The following is a 22,985-nucleotide window of genomic DNA, read 5'->3' as shown; positions in this document are numbered from 1 at the left end:
TATTGTACTAAAATAATAGGCCTAGTAATAGTGCAGGAAGGACAAAGGAGTAGATCGACCGGCGCTTTGATACAAGCTCCTGTTGTATTAGAGGCAACTGTTCACAATCAAAGCGGAAGAAACACACATATAGGCCTATGATGGAAGCAAATCGGAATGGGCAAAAGCAGGAACGAAAACACACACGCCCATTTACACCAACAGCAACTGGTGCTCATAATCAAAAGTGAACTACTTCAAGCGCACACAGCTGCATGAACAAACACACACACACACACACACACACACACACACACACACACACGCGCGCGCGCGCGCACGCCCCCCCCCCCCCCTCTCTCTCTCTCTCTCTCTCTCTCTCTCTGCCCCCTCCCCCCGTTTTTCTATCTCCGTCTCCTACAACGACTCAACACCTCCTTAGAGTTCCCGTAGCCATATATATGCTTTAGTCTTCAGTCAGCCAGCCTATGATTATATTCTATTTATTACAATGGCAATCTTAAATAACCTACACTAAAGTCCAAAACAGGAAGGACAAAAATCATCAAAATTTAATCCCACAATAAAACCAAGCAAAAAAGAAATAACTCGTGCACAAATTAAGAAAACGCAGTCTTCGCTCCTCCCCGCCGCGACCTTGACGACATCGCTGACCTCTCATGCACGACCTCCACGGGGTCTAGGCTCTGACCTTCACGAAGGTCACACTTGATACTGAAGGCCGTCGTAGGTCGCGAGAGGCGCGCTGTCAAGGCTTGCATTTCCTCTGTGCTTTGACATCGTCTGCCATGACCACCCACAGAGTACACAGTTGGAGAGGTAGTCCTGATGACCTCACAGTCCTCGTCGCCATCTTCGCGGTAGCATTCGCGACGCCGATGTTGCGTCTTCGGTCTTTGGTGGAGTCTGTAAAGGAAAAACAAAGAGTTTTGATTAGTGACAAACGATACAGATTCAACAAACGAAGACGCCTCTCAGTGTTGACCCGCCTCTCTTCTAAAGTAAAATGTCGACGTCGAAGGGGAAACAAAGTTCGAGAAGACGTCATAATGCGAATAATGGTGTCACGTTCAAATCTTGTCTCTTCTTCTGCATGTCTTCCAAGAATGGACAAAGACATTCGAGAAGACCGTTTGTTTCGAAAAGAAAAACGTACTCGTAAGGTCATCGCCAGGCTGTGCATGTATCAGGATCGTATACTTAAAGTCTCATTCTGTTTCCCCGACGCTTACCGAGTTATGGTTTATATCCCCAGCTCAGTGAGTAGACTGAAGAGCGCCAACAAAGAGTCAGTACTTGAAGACGCTCCCTGCGCCCCCCCCCCCCCCCCCCCCCCTCTCATGTACAGCTTGTTGTTGCCTAAATGTTCATTATGTTATTCACAAACGGATGGTTGAATAAAACAATGTTCAAACCACTTGCCTGTCGACAATGAGTTGGGCTTCCTCCGTGGATACACAGCGGAAGGCAGGCGCTCTTGGCAAAGGACTACCGAACTCTGGACTGTACGCCCACAGTCGTCTGCAAACACACACAGCCACAAAAGGCATTCAACGAGTAAATGATACTAAGCACAAGATGGTAATGTTCTTTTACGCCCTCACGAACCATTAATAATAATAATAATAAAGTAGATGTGTACTGCCGGGCAGTACATACCCCAAGCGAAGTCGTCCATCTGTGTGTACATGATTCTCTCTCTCTCTCTCTCTCTCTCTCTCTCTCTCTCTGTCTTAAAATGTGTCATCGATGACGTGTTTTCATACTTGCTAATGCGGCAGGCTAATCATGACGTCAAATTGAAACTTCTTGAAGTCTCTCAGAAAGGGACATGAAAACCATGTGGGGGTTACTGGTTTGGGCTGAAAAAAAAACCAACTCCACCTAAAATTCAAGCGCCTATGGGGCTGAATTATGCAGCATAAATTGTGAAACATCAGGATATCTCACACTTTCAATTCTGCCATCATGTCAAATCTGACAACAAACCTACCCACAAAATGTCATAAATATCGGTGTAGAATTGAGACTTAACGGTTTTTAACTGCCAAAAATAAGTTTTTTTGACTGGAATAGTTTGTCTTGAAATTCAGTTTGGGACAACGGACCCACCCACTAAATTTCATAAAGATAGGTGAAAATTTAAATGTAACGGTTTTTAACTGCCAAAATTATGTTTTTCTTCTGGAAAAGTATGGAGTGAAAATCAGTTGGGGACAACGAACCTACCCACAAAATTTCATAAATATCGATGAAGAATTGAGATTTAACGGTTTTTAACTGCCAAAAATAAGGTTTTTTGTCTGGAAAAGTATGTCTTAAAATTCAGTTTGGGACAACGGACCCACCCACTAAATTTCATAAAGATAGGTGAAGAATTGAAATTTAACGTTTTTTAACTGCCAAAATTATGTCTTTCTTCTGGAAAAGTATAGAGTGAAAATCAGTTGGGGACAACGAACCTACCCACAAAATTTCATAAATATCGGTGAAGAATTGAAATTTAACGGTTTTTAACTGCCAAAATTATGTTTTTCTTCTGGAAAAGTATGGAGTGAAAATAAGTTGGGGACAACAAACCTACCTTTAAAATTTCATAAGAATCAGTGAAGAAATAGGATTTAACGATTTTTTAACAGCCTTGACACTGAACATTTGATAAATCATTGGTGATGTCATCATAACCCAGTCGTTGTAGTTGTCGTCGTAGTTGTTGGTGTTGTTGTTGTCATGTTCGTTGTCGTGATTGTTGTTGTTCTCGTGTTGTTGTTTTTGTTGTTGTTGTTGTTGTTGTTGTTGTTGTCGTCGTCGTCGTCGATGTCATTTGTTGTTGTTGTTGTTATCGTCGTCGTCGTCGTCATCGTCGTCGTTGTCAGAGGTTATTTCTAAAGATTTCATTGATAGTCTTTGTTCTCGTCACCAAGACTTGCTAAGAACAAGCTTGGAACAGCAAGAGTTCCAAGAACAAGATTAGAACAACTCATTACATCATTACCAGTACGTCATTTGTATTTAGAACACACTTTAGAAAAAAACTCTTCAGCTACAAACCAGTCACCCTCACATGTCCGAGGTGTTTGTCTAAACCACTTACTGAAATGTTTTGAGGTTTAATGACCATACACATGTTGAACCGGTGAGTGTCTTCCGCTGCTTAATTCGCAAATAACTATTTTATTAAAGTCCGCTTGAAACGCTCAAAGATGAAATTCCATGTTAAAAAGTGACAAAAGTTTCACATTTTCCCGTTGTAACAGCTTCCGATGATATTATATGAAAATTCTGATCCTCTGAGAGGATTCCCCGAAACAAAATCAGTTTGTACGCCTAATTTTAATAGAATTGTCCAAACAGTGTCGCTAATATTGTGCTAAAAGATGAATTCTAGAACAATGTTCACAGACAGACACCACTTGGCAAAAAAAATTTCAGTGCTGGGAGATGAAAAAAAAAACTACCTCGCTACGCGCGGGCTCCGCCCGCGCTCCGCTTGGATAATAAATGAGCATTTATATAGCGCAACATCATAACTTTACAATTATGCTCTTTGCGCTTGACACATTTAAAATTAAAACACAGTTATACAAGCATTTACAGATCTGCATTCATTGTCAGCAACGCTTAATTAAAAGCATACACCATCAAACATACATTAGGGGCATGTTCTCGGGTGTTACCCCGACTTTAGGTTAGCCATACCCAGGTGTATGCGTGTTTAAGTGTAATCAGCCACCTGCACTTATGGCAGAATGACCGAGGTCTTTTACGTGCCACTGTGGTGATACGGGGATGGGACATGGATACCGTCTCTGAGTCTGCACAGGAAGTTGACCTGTGTCCGTCCCGGCCTGGATTCGAACCCGTGACGGCCTGGGATCACAAGTCCAGTGCTCTATCACCTGAGCTACTCGCACCACACCACACCACACCACACCCCCCCCCCACCCCTTACTAAGCACAACAAGTTAAGGATATAATTTTTCAAGGGTATAGCCCCAATGACAAACGGCAGTGTTTTGGGTCAAAAACATAATACGTGCATGTGAAGATCTGCTTTTCTTCTGTTCAAAAGTGAGTTCATTGCACATGAGCAATATTTGGGCATGACGTCACATGTCCTTGACCTAACCTACCACACACACAAAAAAGAAACTACCTACTTGTTCACATCCAAATAAAAATTGGAACAACCGTCTTTCTCAGTTTTTGCCTTTTCTTTATTTTCAACAAGAAGAGCAAACGCTCGATCGAGTCACTTTCGCAGTTCTGAATATTATATGAGGCATCAGATGGACAGGAAGAAATTGCTATTCACAACACAATGAGTCACGTTCACATAAAATTTGAGCCCGGTCACTTTTATAGTTTCCGAGAAAAGCCCAACGTTAAGTTGTGTGTTGCCGAACAGAAAAGGCTAGTTATCTCCCTTGTTTTTCTGATAACGTTCGTAAAAGGCTACAGATGTAAATACTTTGATGTAAAGAATAATCCTACAAAGTTTCAATCACATCCGATGAACTTTGTCAAAGATATAAAATGTCTAATTTTTCCTTTGACGCTGACCTGTGACCTTGAAAAAGGTCAAAGGTCAACGAAACCATCGTTAAAGTGTAGAGGTCATTGGAGGTCACGACTAAACAAAATATGAGCCCGATCGCTTTGATAGTTTCCGAGAAAAGTCCAACGTTAAGGTGGTGTCTACGGACGGCCGGCCGGAGGGCCGGCCGGCCGGCCGGACAGACTAACACTGACCGATTACATAGAGTCACTTTTTCTCAAGTGACTCAAAAAGGCAGAAGTCCTTGTATGCCAGTTTCTTTTTAAGACCCTTGGATCGATGTAGCCAAAAGACCTATAACACGACTGGCAAGAAAAGAATTTTTTTTGTTAAAGAAGATTATTGATCGAAACACCGCTTTATTTGTTGGTTCGGGTAGATGTGTAAAGTGAAGTAATTTTGTTACGGTATAGTGGACTTTAAGTTAAAAGAGATACAAACAGAGATAAACAAAGACAGAGTCGGAAAGAAATACAAGAAATACCTATAAAGGCGTTCCGGAACAGTTTTCCTCTGAGGTTTGATGAACTTCTTGCAGGCAGTCAGACATCCGTCGTGGGGGTTCAAGGTCACGCCAGGGTTGGGGTTGCACCGGAAGCGAACGTTGGAAGGGAGACCACTGTAGATGTGATGGATGTTCTTGTTCAGCAGATCGTAGTAGGCTACACTGAACGCCATAGTGTCTGCACACACAACAATGCAGTATTTTACGACACAGCAAGGGTAGTGACTGGGACACTGCAGGCAGAGCAACTTGAAGATTCTTCGTCTTCTTCGTCTTCTTCTTCTTCGTTCATGTGCTGGGTTCAAGTGCTAGTCTTTCGGATGAGACGAAAAACCGAGGTCCCTTCGTGTACACTACATCAGGGCCGGACTAGGCTAAGAGGAGGGGGGGGGGGGGTTGCTAGAGGTGGTCCAGGGGGATATCCCCCCTGGCGGCAGGGGCGGACTAGTTTATTTTATGGGGGGGGGGGGGTCAAAAGTATATTGTGAAGATATGGGTGTGAAGGCGCGAAGCGCCGAGTCGACGGCGCGAAGCGCTGAGTCGACGGCGCGAAGCGCCTAGCTTGCTAGGGTGGTCCGGGGGCATGCCCCCCCGGAACATTTTTAAAAAAAAGATGCAAAATGGTGCAATCTGGTGCATTCTGAGGATGATCATTACCAGTTTCAGGCAGCAGATTTTGTCACTGATTATAACCCCCAAAATTGAAACTCAATGTAAAATAAAGAAATGCATACCTCATTCAATATTTTTATATTTTTATATTTATAAGATGGGTCCGGAAACCCTAGAACCCCCCCCACGCCCCCCCTCGTCCGCCCTTGGGCGGGGTCAAGGGGCTGAGCCCCTTGTGGGGGTCAGGGGGCAAAGCCCCCTGAAGCTGATGGGTAGGTCATATTCTGAGATAAGAAAATGGTCGCTCCTTGCATGAAACGGCATAAAATAAGCAATAATAAAAAATGTTTTAAATAAGTAAGGTACATGTTCAGGCTAGGGGGGGGGGGGGGTTGCGCAACCCCCATAACCCCCCCGGTAGTCCGGCCCTGTACATTGGGGTGTGCACGTTAAAGATCCCACGATTGACAAAAGGGTCTTTCCTGGCAAAATTGTATACGCATAGATAAAAAAAAAAAAGGTCCACCAAAATACCCGTGTGACTTGGAATAATAGGCCGTGAAAAGTAGGATATGCGCCGAAATGGCTGCGATCTGCTGGTCGATGTGAATGCGTGATGTATTGTGTAAAAAATTCCATCTCACACGGCATAAATAGATCCCTGCGCCTTGAGTCCGAGTCTGGAGATACGCGCGCGATATAAGACTTCATATAACATATAACTCCCACGGTTTTTACGTGTATGACCGTGTTTAACCTCGCCATTCAGGCAGCTATACGCCGCTCTCAGGGGAGAAGATTCCTCTTCCACGCGGAGGGTTCCTCAACAACATTGCTGAAGTTCGAAAGCCGAAAGGTCCAGCTACATGAATACTGTTTTCGCCACAATGATAGATAAAAATGATTTGTGTTGAACGTCAGCCTGCTTACCATCTTGAATGGAATAATGTCCTCTACATCAGCAAAAGCGGCATTTGACAAGACTTTCACAATAGTCATAGAACTAAAATCTATGAGACCATTGAGAATTGGGTCTTTCGACATGCTCGGCTGCGCGTTCATATCTGACGTTTGAAAGTTGTTATGACCTCCCCCCCCCCCCCTCCCCCTTCCCCCACTAAAAAGAAGAAGAAAACAAGTCGCGTAAGGCGAAATTACTACATTTAGTCAAGCTGTGGAACTCACAGAATGAAACTGAACGCACTGCATTTTTTCACAATGACCGTAGTCCGCCGCTCGCGCAAAGAAACACAGTGAAACTGACGAGACTGTTTAGCGCGGTGGTGGTTTCGCTGTGCTGCATAGCACGCTTTTCTGTACCTCTCTTCGTTTTAACTTTCTGAGCGTGTATTTAATCCAAACATATCATATCTATATGTTTTTGGAATCAGGAACCGACAAGGAATAAGATGAAATTGTTTTTAACTCGATTTCGGAAATGTGATTTTGATCATAATTTTTATATTTTTAATTTTCAGAGATTGTTTTTAATCCGAATATAACATATTTACATGTTTTTGGAATCAGAAAATAATGAAGAATAAGATGAACGTAAATTTGGATCGTTTTATAAAATAAAAAAAATTAATTACAATTTTCAGATTTTTAATGACCAAAGTCGTTAATTAATTTTTAAGCCACCAGGCTGAAATGCAAAACCAAAGTCCGGCCTTCGTCGAAGATTGCTTGGCCAAAATTTCAATCAATTTGATTAAAAAATGAGGGTGTGACTGTGCCGCCTCAACTTTTACAAAAAGCCGGATATGACGTCATCAAAGACATTTATCGAAAAAAAGAAAAAAAATTGCCGGGGATGTCATACCCAGAAACTCTCATGTCAAATTTTATACAGATCAGTCTGTTAGTTTACTCTGAATCGGACGGGCGCTGTGGTGTGGTGGTAAGACGTCGGCCTCTTAATCTGAAGGTCGAGGGTTCGAATCCCGGCCGCGGCCGCCTGGTGGGTTAAGTGTGGAGATTTTTCCGATCTCCCAGGTCAACTTATGTGCAGACCTGCTAGTACACGCAAGCACAAGACCAAGTGCACACGGAAAAGATCCTGTAATCCATGTCAGAGTTCGGTGGGTTATAAAAACACGAAAATACCCAGCATGCTTCCTCCGAAAGCGGCGTATGGCTGCTCAAATGGCGGGGTAAAAACGGTCATACACGTAAAATTCCACTCGTGCAAAAACACGAGTCTACGTGGGAGTCTAAGCCCATGAACGAAGAAGAAGAAGAAGACTCTGAATCGCTCTACACACACACACGCACAGACACACATACACCACGACCCCCTCTATGTTAAAACATTTAGTCAAAACTTGACTAAATGTAAAAAGAAACAAGTCGAACTCACAGAATGAAACTGAACGTAGGGCATATTGCATTTTTTTCCGCAAGACCGTAGACTCGTAGCATCGTCTGTCCACCGCTCATGGCAAAGGCAGTGAAATGAACAATCCAGAAAAGCGCGGTAGCGGTTGCGCTGAAGAGGAGAGCACGCTCTTCTATATCTCAATTTTTTTTAGCTTTCTGAACGTGTTTTTAATCCAAACATATCATATCTATATGTTTTTGGAATCAGGAACGGACAAGGAATAAGATGAAATTGTTTTTAAATCGATTTCGGAAATTTAATTTTAATCTTAATTTTTATATTTTTAATTTTCAGAGCTTGTTTTTAATCTGAATATAACATATTTATATGTTTTTGGAATCAGATAAAGATGAAGAATAAGATAAATGTACTGTTGGATCGCTTAATAAAAAATAATTTTGATTACAATTGTTCAGATTTTTAATGACCAAAGTAATTAATTAATTTTTAAGCCTCCAAGCTGAAATGCAATCCCAAAGTCCGGCCTTCGTCGAAGCTTGCTTGGCCAAAATTTCAATCAATCTTATTGAAAAATGAGAGTGTGACAGTGCCGCCTCAACTTTTACAAAATGCCGGATATGACGTCATCAAAGACATTTGTCAAAAAAATGAAAAAAAGTCTGGGGATATCATACCCAGAAACTCTCATGAAAAATTTCATAAAGATCGGTCCAATAGTTTACTCTGAATCGCTCTACACACACACAGACACACACTGACACACACACACACACACACACACACACACACACACACACACACAGACACACACACACACACACACACACACACACACACACACACCACGACCCTCGTCTCGATTCCCCCTCTATGTTAAAACATTTAGTCAAAACTTGACTAAATGTAAAAAGAGAGAGAAACATTCTTCTTCAATCTCCATCTGCAAGAGCGAATGAAAGCGTTATAAGTTTACAGTAGGCGACATCACAATAAAAATAAAAACCCTTCCGAAATAATACCCGCTGATGGGACCCCAAAAAAAAGTCTGATCTCCTTAAAAAAAAAAGACACACACAAAAAAAAATCAAAAAATCTCCATCTGCAATGAAAGACAATGCAGACATATTTTGGTTTGGAAGTGTGCTTTCCTTTCTGACTGTGTCCTTTTTTGAACTGTTGAGCCTAGTGGATAAGACATCGGCCTCCTATGCAGAAGGTCGTGAGTTCAAATCCCGGCCGCGGCCGCCTGGTGGGTTAAGGGTGGAGATTTTACCGATGGATCTCCGAGGTCAACTTACACTCTTCAAAAAAAGTTAAGGATCGGTTGAAAAAACGGATCTAATTATAAAAAATTGCCAAAAAATTAAACATCGACATAATAATTAAAAGATTGATGTGTTTGAAATAACAAATGAACAATGAGTCTTGACCTCGAATTTTGTTTGGCAGGCAGAGTTATTTCCCTTTGTGGGACTTCTCAAAAGCTTCTGCATTTTGGAAGAAAAAGGGTGTTTTTTTATAGCCCCATGAAATTTGCGGAACGCATGCCAGGGCAAAAGGTTGTGATGCACGTGCTACAACAGGGTCCTGGCTATGAACATCGCTCACCAGCTTGTGTGTAAAGATTGACATGCTGACAGAATTATGCACAGTAGCAACATGCCCCCACGAAGAAAACTGAGCGATTTGGATAGAGGAAGGGCAATAGGATGGCTACAAGACGGTGTTGCTGCCAGGCAAAAGTGGCCCAGAGGCTTGCAGTGGCTCCCTCTGTCATCATCAGACTGAAACAGAGATTCAACGCAACTGGACGAGTGCAGGAACGACAACGTTCTTGTCGGCCCAGAGTCACCACACAAAGAGAGGATCGCTTCCTTCAGAGGCAGGCCATGCAACAAAAAATGGCTACGGCAAACAACATTAGGCAACGCCTACAAGCTACCACCAACACTGTTGTTAGTGGTCAGACGATCCGAAACCGCTTACACAACTTTGGCTTGCGTGCAAGGCGTCCAGTCCGAGGAACAACCCTGACTGCTAATCACCGAGCAGCTCGCCGAGCCTGGTGCACTCAACATGTGAGGTGGCAACGTCAGCAGTGGGCTCAGCTGTTGTTTACAGATGAGTCCTGCTTTTGTTTGGAACCTGCTGATGGTCGCATCCGAGTGTGGAGGCGTCGCGGAGAGCGCTTCGCAGAAGGCGCTGTTCTGGAACGACAGCGTTTTGGCGGAGGCTCTGTGATGGTCTGGGGAGGGATCAGCACACGTCTAAAGACACCTCTGTACCATGTGTGTGTGTGTGTGTGTGTGTGTGTGTGTGTGTGTGTGTGTGTGTGCGTGTGCGTGTGTGTGTGTGTGAATGTGTATCTGTGTGTCTGTGTGTATCTGTGCATGTGTGTGGTGATAGCATGTGTGTGTGTATGCGCACGCGTATGTGCGTGCGCACGCGTGTGTTTGTTTGTGACTGCATGGACTTAAACGATGAATTTGCTTTTGTACTCCTGTTGTTTTTGTGTCTTAATGCTTGTATTTTGGTTTTGTACATGTGTATAATAATGTCATTGTAAAGCGCTTGGAGCTTTTAGGTAAGCGCTCTATAAGTTTCCATTATTATTATTATTATTATGTAGTGGGCAACTTGACCGGTGTCCGCTACCAGAATGAGATCCTGCAACCCCTGGTCGTTCCAGCCCTCCAAGCGATCGGCCCTCGTGCGATTCTTCAGGATGACAACGCACATCCCCATCGCTCTGCAGCTGTAAACACCTTCATCCAGCAGGCCAGGGTCAACAGGATGCTGTGGCCAGCCAACAGCCCGGACCTGAACCCCATAGAGCACATGTGGGACGAGCTTTGTCGTCGGGTACAGCAACATCATCCTCCTCCTGCCAATCTGGGTCAACTGCTGCAATGGCTCCAGCAGGAGTGGAATGGAGTTCCCAGAGCATTCATATGCAACCTGATCCACTCCATGCGCCAACGATGTGTTGAATGCCTGGCACACAACGGAGGGCACACGCGTTATTGACACTGATTCACATTGTTGTGAATTCCATTTTCGAGGGTTGTCACGTTTGACCCACTCTAGCTAAATCGTTCGATCTTTGCTTTGTTTGTCATTACTCCTTGGTTGTTCAATTATTTTTTTTTTTAAATGAAAGAATTCGGTTTTGTGTGGCGTGCTTGTAAAAAAGTGATCCTTAACTTTTTTTGAAGAGTGTATGTGCAGACCTGCTAATGCCTTATCCCCCTTCGTGTGTACACGCAAGCACAAGACCAAGTGCGCACGGAAAAGATCCTGTAATCCAGGTCAGAGTTCGATGGTTTATAGAAACACGAAAATACCCAGCATGCTTCCCCGAAAGCGGCGTATAGCTGCCTGAATGGCAGGGGAAAAACAGTCATACACGTATAATCCCACTCGTGCAAAAAACATGAGTGAACGTGGGAGTTTCAGCCCATGAACGAAGAAGAAGAAGAGAAGAGAACTGTTAAAGCCACACTATTCTCGTAAACCATCAATTTCTGGTCACAGACACTGTCAGACTTTTACACACAGTTCAAACACTCTTTCGTTTAAACACTCACCGCTTGAGAACATCCTAGGTGCCCTCCGTGAAGAGCGAGCATATTTCAAAAAAAATATTTTTGCGTGGCCAGCCGGATTTACAATGAGACAAATCGGACGCCTCGTTTTGGCGCTAGACCTAACTTTTAAAATCTAAATAATAAATTGTCAGCCTGTTACACAAACATTCTTAAATCATAAAAGATTTCTTTTTCATCAAGGCAAGATCAGTACAATTCGAAGTTTTGAAAGTTTAAAAAAAGGGAACCCGGAAGCAGATCACGCAAGGTCGTGTTTCCCCAAGCAGACGAATTTTCTGCATATCGCTTACTTCTTTGAAGCCAACCGCCGCCGATAAGTTCGTGTGACTCGCAGTCGTTTGTTGCATTTTAGATTCAGAGGTACACAATTACGTGCTATTGCAGATACAACGAGTCACATTGAAATCACAATTTCAAACTTACGACTAAATTGTAAAAAAAAGGAAAGTGGATCACACGGGTCTACGATAACTCAAGGGTTAAATAAACCACGAAAACTGGTGTGTGGTTTACGCAAGCTAAATAGCCATTCAAACGAACTGTGCCATTTAATGCTATTAAATGCTATTGCAAGTGTATTCCATAAGGTTAGAACTGCTTTTTTCGTGAGAAGATTTAAATCGTTCTGTAAACCATTTGAGGCAGACTGGGGCTTTCAGTATGAAATCACAAATGGTACCTGAACTACTTCATACTGATGTTAAAAGAAGTGTAAAACGTCTCCACAGTCATACAGGACCAAACCTGAGTTATGAATACACTTTTAAGTTTATATGGCAAAGTTTACAAATCCTCCTGGACTCACCAAGGTGTGAAGATAATCATCGAGCCGTTCCGAGTTGAAGACAGAAAGCAAGGATGTCTAAATAATTATATCAACATTGTAACTCGCCAACTGGGCGAGGAACTTCAAGAAAGTTACTAGCCCGCCAGAAATTTCGCTGGCCCGGTACATTATACAGCTGCTGCATCTGCAGTGTTTATATGGCTTTGAAACTCGATATTACAACCCAAAGTGTTGCATTGGACCAGAATGTTCACTGGCCAGCCGGGCGAGTTGCCAGGCGGTTTCTACTAGCCCGGCGGAATTTTTACTCGCCCCTGGCGATCGGGCGGACGATTTGGCCATCCCTGGAAAGACGTTGTACTGGTGCACACAGTACAGGTGTCTTCTATAATAATTTCACATCTATAACACAATAAAAATGCCTTTTGTTCTTTACTTACCTTGTGCTGTACTATTCTCACAGCCTTGCCTTAAACTTTGACTTTGAAGAAGACTGTTTTACTTTAGAAAAAAGACATTAGAAGAAAAATCAAGAACTGCCAGAGGTACAACTAAGCAGGGCAGAAGTTGGCTCATCTCTACTGATTTTCATTTAGTCACAGAGCCTACCTAATTAAATCCAGTCTTCAAAACACTAACTCGAGAAAAGTTCGGCAAAATAACCTGAACTGCTGCCACATTGCTATCGATCACTCCATTGCTGGGCAGTTCCCAAGGCGCAGTGACAGGTCTGGAGATAAGAGGCGAAACAAATCTAGAAATTAAGAACCACACAGGAGGTCGCGCGATAATCCCCGAGATTTGTTATAGCAACACCTTCGCCTTGCAACTCCTTTTTGTTTGACAGAGAGCAACAGATTATCAACACAACATCGGAACTTTCAGCTGGATTTCCTGCAAATACTAAAATCCTAATCTAGCACAGTATGGTCTGTGAGTAAATCTTGGTCGTCCGCTTCGACTGACTTTTTCCGTTGACCTCAAGTGTTTATCTTTCATTTCCATCAGTGATCCCTTCGTGGTTTCTGGTGTGACTCGTGTCAGAGTTGTTTGTGTGGGTTTTACACGATAATCGGTGGCTTGCTGTGATTGCGAAGGCTACTTTGGAGATGATATTGAAATTAACTCTTATGGGTACCGACCGACGGAGGGGCGTTTTGGGTGTCGGGGGGGGGGCCGGGGGTATGTGTGGTGGGGGGAGGGGGTGGTAGGCGTCAGGGGGTGGGGTGGGGGTTGAAACAAGGAAGCGAAAGAACTACAACAACAAAATCACACAACGACATTCACAGCGGAAGCAGCTACACCACTAGCACCACCAACAATAACAACACGACAACCACCACCACCAACAACAACAACAAGGACAAGAACAACAACACGACCGCCACAACCAACAACACCAACAACAACACCATCAACAACCACACCATCACCAACAACAACAACAAAAACACCACCACCACCACCACCACTACCAAAAACAACAACAAAGCCAAACAGACAGAACAAACAAACATCATACTAATCGATACAGATAATAAGTCTAGTTAATATCGATTTTCCTGTCTTATTTTCTTTCGGGCCAGAGACTACTTTTAAACAACACTGTTATTTTCAACCAAAATCTACACACATGAAGAAAAAACAACAACACTGTTTCTGCTTACATTTTAACGTACTCGTTTTTAACGTTTTACGAACTCTATGGAATGTTGCGTGCACTTGTCCTAGCCTACTGGGAAACCAGGAAGATTTATCACAGGTAAGAAGATTAGTTTCAACAGGCAGCTCACTTTCGGGTATTAAACATCATTGATAGAAACATACACAATGTGGTGCAATTCAAGCTCAAACCCAATTTTCTGTTCTGCGAGATCTGGTTTTCATTTCAACAAGAACTGAGAACATGGCATGAACAGTTCTTTCGACAAAGGCGCAGCATAGCCAACGTATTATACTGTAAGCAGTATGGAGTTGTGTGCACAGGTTATTGAGTACCTCATATTGACAATATCATGTCAATATTTGATGTGACTGAAGACCCAGTACATGAAATTGATTTATTTGAACTGTGAAACAAATTTCTTGAGACTATTGCTCTCACAATATAATGTCAATATAAGCCTATACATGTTGACAGTGCTCCCCGGCGTGTCGGAATTACCTTGCTTTACAATCCTGTATTTACTCTTGTACAGCTCACTCATATCCATATTTCTGAAATATCCCTCGAGCTTATATTTGTCTCTGTTATTAATTATAGTGTGAAGCATATTTCTTGTATTTGCACACTAGAATTTAAAAAAAAAAAAAAAGCGATATTTTGGTACTCTTACCCTTTTGTCATGCCCGTTTCAATGCATTCAAACTTTCCATCCTATCGTAGGTAATTATAACCTGGCAATCTGACACACTTTTCGGATCAAAGATTATGCAATTTCACAGGGGTAACGTGACCGCCGCTCAAATAAGGCTGCCCTCAAAATCGATCCGACGGTAATGTAAGGAACCAATTAAAAAAAATCAACAACAAATCAGAATACACCAAAGTTGGCAATCGCTACATCGCAAAAGAAAGTCAAATCATTCATCGACCCACAAACGTTATTGTGCAAGGCTATCCTACGTATTTATTGTGTTAATGTTATATCATCTGACATCATTGAACGTTAAAATGCAATGACACGGGCATGACTTGTTTAGTAGCGATACAAAAAATGACGCAATAAATGTTTTGTTGAGTTTATAATCACACTAGAGTAGTTGCTCTTTTATTTTGCTGACCGGCACGGTTGGCCTAGTGGTAAGGCGTCCGCCCCGTGATCGGGAGGTCGTGGGTTCGAACCCGGCACCCGGGCCGGGTCATACCTAAGACTTTAAAATTGGCAATCTAGTGGCTGCTCCGCCTGGCGTCTGGCATTATTTTTCATTTCATTTCATTTTCATTTTTTCATTTCATTTTCATTTTCATTTTTTCATTTCATTTTCATTTTCATTGCTTTATTGTCCCATCGCTGGGAAATTCGGGTCGCTTCCTCCCAGTGGAAAGCTAGCAGCAACGGAGTCGCGCTACCCAGGTGTCTGCGTGTTTAGGTGTATTCAGCCACCTGCACTTATGGCAGAATGACCAAGGTCTTTTACGTGCCATTGTGATGACACGGGGGTGGGACATGGCTTCCGTCTCTGGGTCTGCACATAAAGTTGACCCGTGTCCGTCCCGGCCCGAATTCGAACCTGCGACCTTCCGATCACAAGTCCAGTGCTCTACCAACTGAGCTACTGGGGTTAGTGCTAGGACTGGTTGGTCCGGTGTCAGAATAATGTGACTGGGTAAGGCATGAAGCCTGTGCTGCGACTTCTGTCTTGTGTGTGGCGCACGTTATATGTCAAAGCAGCACCGCCCTGATATGGCCCTTCGTGGTCGGCTGGGCGTTAAGCAAACAAACAAACAAACAAAAATCTTTTATTTTGCTGAAACGGGGGACAGAGACTCTTGGGCGGTTTAGACATGAGTAACCTTGGTGGTGAAATAGCCTAATTGACCCAGACTGTTGGGGTGAACTTGATTGAAGTCTGTAGAGCACAGACTTTCTCGTTCAGTTTAATAGTTCGCTACACAAAAACGCCTTTCCTTCGCTGAGAGAAATTCAAGTTTTACGCCCTCACGGCAAAGCCATTATAGGGGCATGTTTTAACCCGACTTTAGATGAGATACACAAGTGTATGCGTGTTTAGGTGGTATCAGCCATCTGCACTTATGGCAGAATGGCCGAGGTCACTGTGGTGACACGGGGGTGGGAGATGGATACCGTCTCTGGGTCTGCACATAAAGTTGACCTGTGTCCGTCCCTGCCCGGATTCGAACCAGCGACCTTTCGATCACAAGTCCAGTGCTCTGCCACCTGAGCTACCCGGGCCCCCTACTTTCCTTCGTTCATGGGAACAAAGGTTTCATCCCCTCTGATAGATCGTTGTGGTATGGTGTTGATATATTATGTTCCTTTGGTTTTCGGTATGTAGACATAGAAAAACCCAGATCGAGGCTTGTGGTCGTCGCGCTGAAGTGTGTAGTACGGACGTTACGATGTTTTGGTAATGTATCGAAAACGAGGCTGTTCACTATTTGAAAAAGCAACGAGCGTAAATCTATCCTACATACTGTACTTACGTGTATTTTACTGAAAATGTCCTGCATTCGAGGCAGCTAAATTGAAGACGCTTGTTTTGGAACCTCGATCTCTTCCGAAAGCCTCGCAGTGCAATCTATTACGTCAAAGCAAAGAAACGTCACTCTGAAAGTGTGGCGTGACGTGTTAGTTCTAAGGCTTCATCGAGGGTAATTAGCGAGCGCAAATGTTTTTTCTATAATGACGTTTGTCTCGGTGACTTTGGCACCATAAGCAGTGGAAAAACAGGTCCCTGTCAGACTTGCTTGACATGACCTCATTTACATGATATACACACGTGTGATTAGAACAATTATTATCTCACGGGTGTCTCTCTCACGTATGTAGGATAAATAGAGAATACTACATGGCTTGCTGTGTCGTACCAGATTTACACGAGTTGTTTTTTAAAATATTGAACTGCGAGCAAAAGCGAGCTGTTCACTATTTGAAAAAGCAGCGAGTGTAAATCTGGTACGACACAGCAAGCCATGTAGTATTCTGTTTATCCTACATACTGTACTTACGTGTATTTTACTGAAAATGTCCTGCATTCGAGGCAGCTAAATTGAAGACGCTTGTTTTGGAACCTCGATCTCTTCTAAAGCCTCGTGCAATCTATTACGTCAAAGCAAAGAAACGTCACTCTGAAAATGTGGCGTGACGTGTTAGTTCTAAAGATTCATCGAGGGTAATTAGCGAGCGCAATTTGTGTTTCTATAATGACGTTTGTCTCGGTGACTTTGGCATCATAAGCAGTGCAAAAACAGGTCCCTGCCAGACATGCTTGACATGACCTCATTTACATGATATACACACGTGTGATTTGAACGATTATTATCTCACGGGTGTCTCTCTCACGTATGTATGTAGGATAAAATAGAAGATTGCATATATAGAGAAAAAGACTGGATTACGAGTAAAGATTAAAAGTAAGGAGATTATTGTTGGGTATCAAGACACAAGGTACAACTTGTATAGTAGCCATGTTTGTTTCTACGTGTACGCTCTCTCTCTCTCTCTCTCTCTCTCTCTCTCTCTCTCTCTCTCTCTTTTATCCTTTCGTAATAAAGTTTTGAGTTCTGAGTTCTCTCTCTCTCATCTGTGGGTGTATGTAAGCTCTCTCTCTCTCTCTCTCTCTCTCTCTCCGTCTCTCTCTCTCTCTTTCTCTCTCTCTCTCTCTCTCTCTCTCTCTCTCTCTCTCTCTCTCTCTCTCTCTCTTTCTCTCTTGTATCCTTTCGTAATAAAGTTCTGAGTTCTGAGTTCTTTCTCTCTCATTTGTGGGTGTATCTATGGGTGTATGTTAATTGGCATATTTTTGGTCAGAAAAAAATATAAACAAGGAAATCCATCCAGGTAGACACTCAGTTAGAAATCTGTACCTTCGTTGCATGCATAGGAAGCATTAATCCTTTGGATACGTGACATTGCAAGCAAAATTCCACTTGCACACTTTAAAAAAAATTAAAAAAATAAAAAAGCCAAGTGATAAAATGAAAAAGAAACGCTTTCGGTGTGTGTGCGTCTGTGCGTGAATACCCCTTGCTTACAGAACTATCACATCAAAAGTTACATTGCAAGTCAAATTAAAAGTTACGCTTAGCAGAACCGATAAACAGTGAACTTTCAGTGCGGGTGATAGACATTTACACGCTTCTTCAAAGTCTGACCTCATGATCTTTCTCTCCTACTCCCTTGAGTCCTGAATTTATTTTTGTTAATTAAAAAAAAATACTTAGATGTCTAGTGTCTGTGCGTACGTACAGAACTCTCAACAAGCACGTGAACAAAAACACGGAAAACTACCACCTAAGCAGAACCAGTAAATTGTCTGTGCCAGTGAAAGTTAAGACATATATGCACTTCTTTAGAGAATAACCTCGTGATCTATTTCTTTACATTTCCTTTTCAATCCAACATTTCGCTTTTCTTTCTTTGCAAAGTGTGAATGTGGTATCGATGATAGGTACTTGTTATGTTAATTGCGCTCTTTGGTCCGACACAAATACGCCGCTGAATCGAACCGAAAAGAAACATAACAAACTACTCAAGCAACGTTCGTGTTCCCACGATGTTATTATGTGAACCAAGAACTTAGACCCCAAAACCCCTAAAGCAATAACTCAACACCATAGTTACATACAAAATGGCTGGAAGCGGGTTTATTTTGTTTAAGTGCAAATAACAAAAAATCGAGTCTCTTTCAAAATTACACCATGAAAAAAGGCCGACACTTTAGAAATACAATCAACAACAAAGTCAATATTGTACTAGTTTACAGTCGATGATCGTAAAATTTGTGAAGCACGAGTGTTTAGCTGTCAAATGAAGAGGTGAACATTTCTCCATGAATGTGAGCTGTTTAGAATACAATCAGGGACAAAGTCGTTATTCTGCCGCTTTGTTGTCTGGATTGTCGTACAATTTGGAAAGCACAATTGTTCAGCTGTCACTCTGCTTATGTCGACGATGTGTTTTTAACACCAATACCATGACAAAAAAGTAACAAAAGAAATATAAGCACGCCCGTGTTCGAAATATCTTGGCCGAAAAAATTAGCATTTTTTCCACAGCCACATGATGTGCGGTTTTTAATTTATCACCAATACAATAAGAAAAGTAAAGAAGTAAGCACGCTCGCATGCAAGTTCAAATGGCCAACCTATGGCAGACCACACACACACACACACACACACACACACACACACACACAAACTAACACTCACACACACACAGACACACACACACGCACACACACACACACACACCAAATGACCAAGTACAGTACACGCACATTTAGAGCTACCCAATGAAGGGGAACAACTATAGTTAAAGGTATGCTGCTGTAAACCGACAGTTGAAGCAGTTACCTACATTAATCAAGGTTTCTAGCTGCATCAAACTGCATCAAATTATCAGAAATATTCAGTTCATTGTATCAAAACCACAAACAGGCTAACAAAACTCATACCTTGCACATACCTTTTTTTTCTCACTTGGACCGCGCCCCCCAAAAATGTTTCCTCACCGAAATTGCCTTCAGCACAAAGAGACCGATCAAGTCAGTCGTTCGTTCCGACTTTCAGTGGGTGTAGTAGGTAAAACAGAAAAAGAAAGGTGTACCTGCAATGTCCCCCCAACACTTCAGTGGAACCACAGACCGTATGAAAACCTGTGTCCTTACGCCTACAATCACTCTCTCGCGTGTCGCTCAGCAGAGTTAGTGTTGTTGGGTTGTTAAGGAATTCACCCTGTATGTGGCTTTTGTTTCTTTTTACACCAGAGTCAAGATAAGACTAAATGTCTTCAGGTAGACTGGGAATCGAGACGAGGGTGGTGTGTGTGTGTGTGTGTGTGTGTGTGTGTGTGTGTGTGTGTGAGTGTGTGTGTCTGTTTTGTTTGTGTGTGTGTGTGTGTAAGCGTGCGTGTGTGCGTGCATGTGTGTGTGCGTGTGTTTGTAGAACGATTCCGAGAAAATACTGGACATAATATTGTCATCCCGTTTAACTTTTCATTCAAATTCTGCTAGATGATATCCTCAGACTAAAATTACTCAGACACATTGTCCAAATCGTGATTAACACAATTAATGTTTTGTCTAATACAAAGTGTATTCTGATACCCAAATACAATCAATTATCATAATTACATGTGTGGGGATCCCGGATCCCAGAGCAAAGGTTTGTATTTCTTTTAAATATACACGTGTAAAGTTGCGTGACGTGCATGAATACGCACATTGTCATGTATTCTTGGCTTGTCTAAATTAACTAGACCCAGCGCACTCTGAAAACAAGTAAACAAGAGGAAAGTTGTAGTATGTGTGGCAATTTTGCACACGGCCTGATTTTTTTCCGCCCCAGGTTTAGGAGTAGAACTGACAAGATGTTGTAAAACAAACTAAAATTAAAAAAATACAAATATAAATGTTACTTATTGGAACGTCTGATCGTAGACACACACACATGCGTACACACACACACACACACACACACACACACGCACGCACGCACGCACACACACACACACACACGCACGCACACCCCCCCCCCCCACACGCACACACACACACGCACACCCCCAACACACACACACACACATGCATACAAAAAATACACTATTCATTATGTAGTCGGTAAATCTATCAGTCTTTTGAAGGGGAAACAAGTGATACAAATATCAATGACACAATAAACAAAAAATGGACTTTGTTATGTGTCGTGTCTCCGATGCCAAGATGCCGAGAGTCTCATTGTTTTATTTTTCCAGTGAATATTCGTTCAACAAGCTTACTTTTATTTTATTTTTCTTATTCTGGACTTTCAAACATTACCAAGTCTGTCAGTTACGTATTTATTTTTGACAGTATATTTTGAAAGATTATGATTCGCTCTACTGCGAAAACCAAAAGTGCAGTTACAGCCCTGTCAATGCGTTACTGTCTGTTCATCAGAGCTACTGTCTGTTGTTTGCATGTTATATAACCGTCTTGTCAAAATTATTAAAAAAAAGAAAAAGAAAAAACATTGAACAGAAAAATTAATCGGATACCAAGAGCTCTGTTTGCATATAGGTCTGTATCTAAGTGTCTATGTGTTTTATATGTAGTAAAGACAGGTTGTAAGGCCTGTGCGTAAAACCTACACCCTTATGTATTAATGATCAATAAATATGACATGAAACATGTCTTTCTGTTGTTGTTTTTCTTTTATGTATTAAAGATCAATCAATAAATCAATCAATCAGTCAATCGACCGATCTATCCATCCATCTATTTATCCATCTATCCTTCCTTTCTCAGTCTGTGTGTGTGTGTGTGTGTGTGTGTGTGTATGTGTGTTTGTGTGTGTGAGCGTGCGCACGTTTGTGTGTACGTGTGTGTGTGCGTGTGTGTGTGTCACGTGTTTGTGTGTGTGTGTGTGTGTTTGTACGTGCGTGTGTGTGAGTGCGTGCGCGCGTGTGTGTGAGTGCGTGCGCGCGCGTGCGCCGGTGTGCATGCGCGAGCGTGCGTGTGTGTGTGTGTGTGTGAGCGTGCGCACGTTTGTGTGTACGTGTGTGTGTGTGTATGTGTGTTTGTACGTGCGTGTGTGAGTGCGTGCGCGCGCGTGCGTGTGCATGCGCGAGCGTGCGTGTGTGTGTGTGCGTGTGTGTGTGTGTGTGTGTGTGTGTTTACAGACACAGACTGAGCTCTGTTTGATTTTCTTACTCTTTTCCTGTGACCCGCAAACAGAACCGTCAAATACAAAATTGTTTTTGGGACTAGCCATAGGACGACAAAACGAACCAAAAAGCGAGTATTCGCACATATCTGTCCAACACATATATACACACAAATGAATGCGCTGTTGTCAGCTCAGCTTGGCATTGACGTAAGAGCACTGATCAGTTTTTTTTAAGGCAGAACTTGCAGGCTAGACAGACCCGGTCTGTTGCGAAACTTTTATAGAGGGTTTCGCACCTACCGGCTCTTTTTTGGAATGAATAGTGACAGCGAATTTGTGAAGGGCTTTGCACTGTCTGACAGTCACAACAGAGAGAGTTTTTAACTAACGAACGATAACTCCTTTTTTCAGTAAATTTATTTATTCGTGGTTTCAGGTGGTTATTACGGGACTTGAACTCCTTTTTCTTGCTCTATTTTTGTGCTCTCGTGGGGTTGGTTTAATTTGCCGTCACGGATACTCCAACATTTTTTCATGTCCATATTTCATTTCAGCCCGGAGGTGCTAACAGGCAGACAGACGGACACACACACACACACACACACACACACTCACACACACACACTCACAGACACACACACACACAGACACACACACACACACACACACTCACAGACACACACACACACACACACACACACACACACTCACAGACACACACACACACACACACACACACTCACACACACACACACGCACACACACACACACACACACACACACTGACGCACACACACACACACACACACAGACACGCGCGCACACACACGCATAAACACACACACTCACAGACACGCGCGCGCACACACGCATAAACACACACGCACACACACTGACACACACACACACACACACACACACGCACGCACGCTCCACTCCATATTTCTTTCGAACACACACACCGGCACACACACACGCACGCACGCCTGCACGCTCCACTCCATAATTCTTACGAGCCCACACACACACACACACACACACACACAGAGGCACGCACACTCTCTGTCACTTTCTGCCCCCCCCCCCTTCCGCTCTCTCCCCTTCGTTTTCCTCCAACCGTGCCTTTCCCGTTTGTTCTTCAAGACTTACAGTCATTTAAATCCTCATCAAAATAAACCGACATATAAGCAGAAATAAGGAGAACATGTGACCAACACCGTTCTGCAAGAAACAAAACAACTGACCC

At 42.8% G+C, this 22,985-nt stretch overlaps 1 protein-coding gene across 4 annotated transcripts; it reads right to left on the bottom strand.

Moving 5' to 3' along the window:
- Positions 1–340: 340 nt before the first annotated feature.
- Positions 341–19,795, bottom strand: LOC138948703 (uncharacterized). 4 transcript variants are annotated; one of them, XM_070320308.1, is made up of 4 exons: positions 19,701–19,795; positions 5,043–5,241; positions 1,423–1,521; positions 341–906 (listed from the first exon to the last, which is right to left on the bottom strand). In XM_070320308.1, exons 2-4 carry the CDS (start codon positions 5,234–5,236, stop codon positions 600–602), a joined length of 600 nt encoding a protein of 199 aa, XP_070176409.1. In that variant the 5' UTR covers positions 5,237–5,241; positions 19,701–19,795; the 3' UTR covers positions 341–599. The 4 variants fall into 4 exon arrangements, with proteins under 4 accessions (XP_070176409.1, XP_070176405.1, XP_070176406.1 ...); XM_070320304.1 differs by lacking the exon at positions 19,701–19,795 and adding an exon at positions 19,560–19,694; XM_070320305.1 differs by lacking the exon at positions 19,701–19,795 and adding an exon at positions 19,549–19,693.
- Between the last annotated feature and the right edge of the window lie 3,190 nt (positions 19,796–22,985).

Source organism: Littorina saxatilis, linkage group LG15 (assembly GCF_037325665.1).
Source record: "Littorina saxatilis isolate snail1 linkage group LG15, US_GU_Lsax_2.0, whole genome shotgun sequence".
Classification (NCBI taxonomy): domain Eukaryota; kingdom Metazoa; phylum Mollusca; class Gastropoda; order Littorinimorpha; family Littorinidae; genus Littorina; species Littorina saxatilis.
This window is presented reverse-complemented; position numbering and strand designations above follow the sequence as displayed.